A 6,798-nucleotide genomic window follows, 5' to 3' on the forward strand; every position below is an offset into this window, starting at 1 on the left:
AAACCAGACACATATACATTTGTATTTCTGTCTTCTTCAACATGAAACCATCCTAATTCAGCCTTTCTCTTTTCTCCCCTATTTTTGGGATCACTGGGTTCAGAGGTTTTTCTTTGAGGAGTTTCCTCCGCAGGCCTACTACTAACATCTTGAACATTTGCAGTAGAGCTAGACACACCATCATTAGGAAAGCCATAATTGGCCTGATATGTAGCAATGAAATCTTCAGTGATCTTGGGGAACCAAGCTCTCTTATCCAGGTCCCACTCGTAGGGGGTGTCATCTGGCTGCTGTCTGAAAGAATTGGTTTCTCTACTGGGATCTTTCTGAGTATCTCCATCCTCAGTGTCTCCATACAACTTCTGCATTCGCAACTGCTCATCAAAGTCATCTTTCTCATCCAAGTTCTTGCTGCTCATGTTGCCGATTTAGCCCAGGGGCACAGTCCAGGCGCGAGGCTAGAGGGGAATAGAGAAAATGTGGTCTGCCATGCTTGACCCTGCCGCTCCCCCACCCGCCTTCCACCCACAATAGTGTGCATCGATAGATAAATGAATGAACAATATATAATGTATACATATAGTGGAATATTATCCAGCCTTAAAAAGTAAGGAAATTCTGATATATGCTACAAAATGGATGAACCTTGAGGATATTATGTAAAGTGAAATAAACTAGTAACAAAAGAACAAACATTATATGATTTCACTTATATGAGGTATTTGGAGTAGTCAGATTCATAGAGCAGATAGTAGATAGCAGTTGCCAGTACTTCACACTACTGAACTGTACACTTAAAAATGGTTAAGATAATAAATTTTGTTATATGTATTTTACCACAATAAAAAAACAAAAAATCATGAGCTTCAGCTTGGGAGGGCCTGAAATTACTTTTATTTAAAATATATTTTTACTGATTTCAGGGAGGAAGGGACAGGGAGAGAGATAGAAACATCAATGATGATGAGAAAGAATCATCGATCAGCTGCCTCCTGCATGCCCCCTACTGGGGATCGAGCCTGTAATCCAGGCTTGTGCCCTTGCCGGATTCAAACCTGGGACCCTTCAGTTCACAGGCCAATGCTCTATCCATTGAGTCAAACCAGCTAGGGCTGAAATTACTTTTATTTATTCTCTCAAGTTTATAAGACTCTCATTACACTTACTGACTAGCAATAACCAATCATTCATTCAGCAAATATTTATGGAGCATTTGCCAGATGACATATGGGATACAGTAGTGACTAAAACAGACAGAAAGCCCTGATTTTCATGGAGCTTACATCTAGACTGATTGATATTCAAGACTCCTTTTGAAACCTAATGCTGATATATTAATTTACAAAGAGAACCAGTACTGACAGTTGACCAAAGAAATACAAATGTCTTTTAACATGGGAAGATGTTCAATCCCAGTCAAAACAAGAGAAATACAAATTAAAACTACACTTTTTCTTCCTACAAACTGGCAGAAAGTCCAAACTGTTGACAACATACTCTGTTAGTGAGGCTATGGGGGGAAAGGCATTCTCATACATTGCTGGTGTAAGGGCAAAATGGCACATTTTTCATGGGCAGCAATGAAATAACACCACCATAAACAATTAAGCCTCCCCAGACTTCCTAGGGAGTTCAACAGCATATCTCCTGCCATGGGAATTATATTCAATTTGAACCAGTAACTCTACTTTAAAAAGGAATTCTAAGAAATAAATGCAAGCCTTGGCCAGATAGCTCAGTTGGTTAGAGTGTTTGTCCTGATACACCAAGGTTGCAGGTTCAATCCCCAATCAGGGCGCCTACAAGAATCAATCAGCCTGGCTGGCATGGCTCAGTGGTTGAGCGTGAACCTATGAACCAGGAGGTCATGGTTTGATTCCCAGTCAGGGCACATGCCCGGTTGCAAGTTCAATCCCCAGTAGGGGCATGGAGGAGGCAGCCGATGAATGTTTCTCACATCATTGCGCTCTCTCTCTCTCTCTCTCTCTCTCTCACCAGCATTGCTCTCTCTCTCTCTCTCTCTCACTCTCTCTCTCTCTCTCTCCCCCCTCTCCCTTCTTCTCTGAAATAAAAAATATTTTTAAAAAGAAACAACCAATAAATGCATAAATAAGTGGAACAACAGATCAGTGTTCTTTCTCTCCCTTCCTCTCTCTCTAAAAATCAATTTAAAAAAAGAAAGAAATGCAGATATATAAAGAGAGCAATAGGAGGATGCTGGTATGCTTGTTGCAGCATTATGTATAATAGCAAAAATATTTTATGTTTATTAATCAAGAAATAATTAGATAGATAATGGTATATTCATACTACAGAATGGAATCATTAAAAAAGCTAGATTTGTCTACATCACACTATATATTAAATAAAAATAAGTTGCAGACAAAATGCATCATCATAATAGCTAATACTTAAATTGTATTGATAATGTGTCAAACAGTGTTCTAAGAACTTTTCACATATTATCTCATGTAATCCTCACAGTCTTTTAAGGTTAGGTATTGTTATCCCATTTCAAAGATGAGGAAGTCTAGGCATAGAGATTAAATAGTTTGCCCAAGGCTAAACACCTAGTAAATGACTAGAGCCTGGAATGCAACTCAGGAAACTCTGGCTCTGGAGTACCAGCATATAATCATCTAGTACACTGTCTCTAGACATAAATCTGTGTGTGAATATACATGTAGATACTATATATGCATTGGGGGGGGGTTCTTTTTTGTTTTTTTATACATATTTTAATTGATTTCAGAGAGGAAGGGAGAAGGAGAGAGAAATATCGATGATGAGAATCACCAATTGGTTGCCTCCTGCATGCCTCCTGTAGTCATTTATTGGGGCTCGAGCCTGCAACCCAGGCATACTAGTATGCCCTGACCAGAAATTGAACTGTGACCTCCTGGCTCATAGGTCAATGCTCAACCACTGCCAAGCCAGCTGGACATACATATATGTATTTTGAATATGTGTATATGGTATATGTGTATTTAGGCATATAATCTATATATATAAAAGCCTAAGTGACCATTACGACCAGACGACCAGCTGGTACCTATGATGCATACTGACCACCAGGGGTCAGATGCTCAATACAGGAGCTTCCCCCTGGTGATCAGTGCACTCTCACAGCCAACCTCCCACAGCCGGCCAACATCCTGCAGTCCTTGCCCCCGGCCAGCTGGCCCCCATCGGCCCCAATTGCAGGCCAGGCCAAGGGACCCCACCTGTGCACGAATTCGTGCACTGGCCTCTAGTATATTTATAAATACAGATATATCAATATATAAACTTCAGGGGGAAATGGAAAGAATGCCCACCAACTTATTAATAACTAGACGCCCAGTGCACAAAATTTCTGCATGGGTAGGGTCCCTAGACCTGGCCAGTGATCAGGGCCAATCAGGGCCTTCTGGCTGCCAGCCAGGGTCTTCCTTCCCTGACAGTCAGCATACATCATAGCAAGTGATTGAACTCCCAGTCTCCCGGTCGAACGCCCAAGGGGACAATTTGCATATTAGCCTTTTATATATATAGATAGACGGTTATAACTCCAGGGGTTGAGTAGGGTGAGAGAAGTAGGGGAAGGGATTTTTATTATAGAGTTTGTGTGGGGGGGGGGGCGGGGGTGTCATTATGTATTGGTGGTTTTCAGTATCTTTCCAGTAAGTTTTTTTCCAATTTTTTTATTGTGATAAAATATATATAACATAAAATTTACAATTTTAACCATTTTTAAGTGTGCAGTTCAGTGACATTCAGTACATTCACATTATTGTGTTACCATCACCACCATCTATCCATATAACTCTTTTCATATTGCAAAACTGAAACTCTACCCATTAAATAATAACCCCCATTTCCTCCTCCCCGCAAACCCCTGGCAACAACCGTTCTACAATCTGTCTATATGAATCTTACTACTCTACATACCTCATATAAATGGAATCATACAATATTTTTCTTTTTGTAACTAGCTTATTTCACTTAGCAAAATAACCTCAATTTTCATCCATGTTATATCTTATATCAGAATTTTCTTCCTTTTTGAGGTGGATAATATTCCATTGTGTGTATATACCACATTTTGCTTATCCATTTACCTATCAATGAACACTTGGGTTGCTTCCATGTTTTATCTATTGTGAATAATGCTGCTATGAGCATGGGTATATAAATATCTGTTTGAGCCTGTCTGGCGTGGTTCAATGGTTGCACATTGACCAGGAAGTAACAGTTCAATTCCTGGTCAGGGCACATGCCCAGGTTGCAGGCTCAATCCCCAGAGTGGGGCGTGCAGGAGGCAGCCGATCAATGATTTTTACTCATCATTGATGTTTTTATCTCTCCTTCCCTTTCTCTCTAAAGTCAACAAAAATGCATTTTAAAATAAATACATATCTGTTTGAGTGCCTGTTTTCCCTTATTTTGGGTATACACCCAGAACCAGAATTGCTGGATCATATGGCAAGTCTATGTTTTATATTTTGAAGAACCACCATACAAAAAATTTCTACAATTACACCTACATGTTTTCCACAGCCCCTGTAACATTTTACATTGCCACCAACAATGCACAAGGGTTCCAATTTCTCCACATCCTCACTAACACTTGGTATTCTCTGTTTTGTTTTGTTTTTTACAGTAGCCATCCTAATGAAGTGATATCTCATTGCAGTTTTGATTTGCAATACCCTAATTGTTAGTGTTGTTGAGCATCTTTTCATGTGCTTATTGGCCATTTATATACCTTTGAAGAAATGTCTACTTAAGGCATTTGCTCATATTTGTTTGCTTTGTCACTGTTAAGTTTTGAAACAAACAAAACAATTAAGTTGAGAGAGATTCTCCCTGAGACCATCCATTAAAACCTTATCTAATCAGCCCTGGCCCCTGTAGTCGGGGTGTCTTCCTGTGCACAGAAGGGTCGCGGGTTCGATTCCAGTTAGGGCACATACCCAGGTTTCGGATTCAATCCCCCCCAGTAGGGGCACGTTTAGGCTCTAAAATAAAGGGAAAATATTATGTTAACAAACAGACAAAAACACCTTTATCTAATCAGCTACCTGCCTACGGAGTAAGGCCTGAATTTACCACTCACCATTTTCCAAGGTCTCAAGAGTCATTTAAAAATTTTTCTACAATTGAACCTGCTTCCACACCCCATCCCCACCCCTATCCCTGCAAAGGTTGTTCCCACCCATGCGCGCGCACCCATTACAGGCAAATCACAGGTGCTATTTAATAATCACCCTTGTGCTCTCTTTCCGCCTGTGGATTTGCCGGACAGTCAACACCTTCCTTTACAATGTACACTCATTTTAAGTGAACACTTTTTCCAAGTTGCCTTCAGCCGTTCCTTCTCCGGGCTAAATTTTCCAAAATCCTTAAGAAACTGTTCTCTCTCCGCGCTATCATTAACTAGCAGAGGGCAGAAATGACAGGTTCCTCGGTCCCACCGGGAGGAGGCCTTGGTCCCGCTGGTCCAGCGGCAACCGCCACATAGAAGCAACGTCACCCTTTCGAACTTCACATCCCGACGGGCAACGCGCGCGTGGGAGGGAACAGCCTTTGCTGACGTTTGCGGGATCCGCGGATCTCGAATGCAGACAGTTCAGGTGCAAAGAGGGCGCCCGCCCGGCGAGAAAGCTCCTTGATTGCTCAGGACGCCTACGCTGGCTTGCCTCGCCTGCACCGCCCCCCACGGTCTCGCACTCCGCAGCCCCGGGTTACCCTCCGCAGCCACCGCCTCTTTCCCCAGGTAGTGGGCGCCTCCCGAGCCTCGGACCTTTGCGCTCACGGTCCCTTCTGCCTGGAAAGCTTGCTGCTTAACTCCAGACCCACTCAACTTTATGTATAGTGTTCTTGGATCCACCCCTATTTGCGCACTGATGGAGACAGAGTAGGGTTTCAATAAATGCTGAGAGGCTGAATGAATGAATGAATGAATGAATCATTGAAGATACCACGAAAGAATAATTTTTATCACCCACATAACTTGGCAGAAAAAAGTTGTGGAACTATGAAGTCAGACAGATCGGGTACCAGTTCTTCCACTTACTAGATGGGTGATCCTCACCCCTCGTAGAGTTCAAGAAATGTTTGCTGAGCGAATGAGTATGTTCTCACGGAGACGTGAGGCGAACTAAATGAGATCATGCTTGTGTCGAGCCTGGCCACAATCGGCGCTCGAGAGAATTACTACTCGCCCTACTATACCACGCTTTGTGTTTACGTAAACCGAGTTCCCTGCGGGAAGGGGATGCCTGACTCGAGCTCCCCAAGGTGCCGAGTCACATTGCATGAGTAGAATGACGGAAGGCTACAATTTTTAACAAGCTAGGGGCGGGGAAGAATATCCAGAATGGATCTGGCACCTTCGCAGAGACCACAAGTCTCATCATCCCGCAAGAATTTCATCTTGTGCATGGACAAATGAAGGCCTACTAACTATACTTGCAGATCCAGTCTGCGGTCCATAGGACCCCACCCCCAGCGCTTCAACAGGTCAGGTTCACGGCGGCCGCGCCCCAAGCAGGCTCCAAACTGCTGAGCCTCCTGGCGGGGCAGGCGCCTAGGCGAGGCGCATGCGCACTCTCCTCTCCCCGCCCACCCTCCGTTGGTCCTCCGCGTTTTGAGTACCGGGTCCTTTTTGTCCCCTACTGCGTGCGGTGTTAGTTTCCGTGCGGAAGTGGTGGCGGTGAGAGAAGATGGCGACCCCTGTGGGGATACCGCCTGGTGCGATGCCTAGTCGGGCCAACAAGCGCAGTGTTTGCGGGCCGGGAGGCGGCGGCGGCGGCG

General features: G+C 43.6%; 2 protein-coding genes across 2 annotated transcripts in view; one reads left to right on the forward strand and one right to left on the reverse strand.

Moving 5' to 3' along the window:
- The window catches only part of LOC102775186 (HIV Tat-specific factor 1 homolog), a 7,954-nt gene extending 2,462 nt beyond the window's left edge, over positions 1-5,492 (reverse strand). Inside the window, exons 1-2 of the mRNA XM_015570430.1 lie at positions 5,250-5,492; positions 4-458 (exon numbers count right to left, since the gene is read on the reverse strand). Coding sequence (XP_015425916.1) covers positions 4-419 — 416 coding nt within the window. The 5' untranslated portion in view covers positions 420-458; positions 5,250-5,492. The remainder of the gene's footprint in view (positions 1-3; positions 459-5,249) is intronic.
- Positions 5,493-6,291: 799 nt separating this feature from the next.
- Positions 6,292-6,798, forward strand: part of EIF2B5 (eukaryotic translation initiation factor 2B subunit epsilon) — a 9,328-nt gene continuing 8,821 nt past the window's right edge. The window contains exon 1 of the mRNA XM_015570431.1: positions 6,292-6,792. Within this exon, the coding sequence (XP_015425917.1) occupies positions 6,708-6,792 (85 nt within the window). The 5' untranslated portion in view covers positions 6,292-6,707. The remainder of the gene's footprint in view (positions 6,793-6,798) is intronic.

Source organism: Myotis davidii, unplaced genomic scaffold (genome assembly GCF_000327345.1).
Source record: "Myotis davidii unplaced genomic scaffold, ASM32734v1 scaffold27, whole genome shotgun sequence".
Taxonomy (NCBI): Eukaryota; Metazoa; Chordata; class Mammalia; order Chiroptera; family Vespertilionidae; genus Myotis; species Myotis davidii.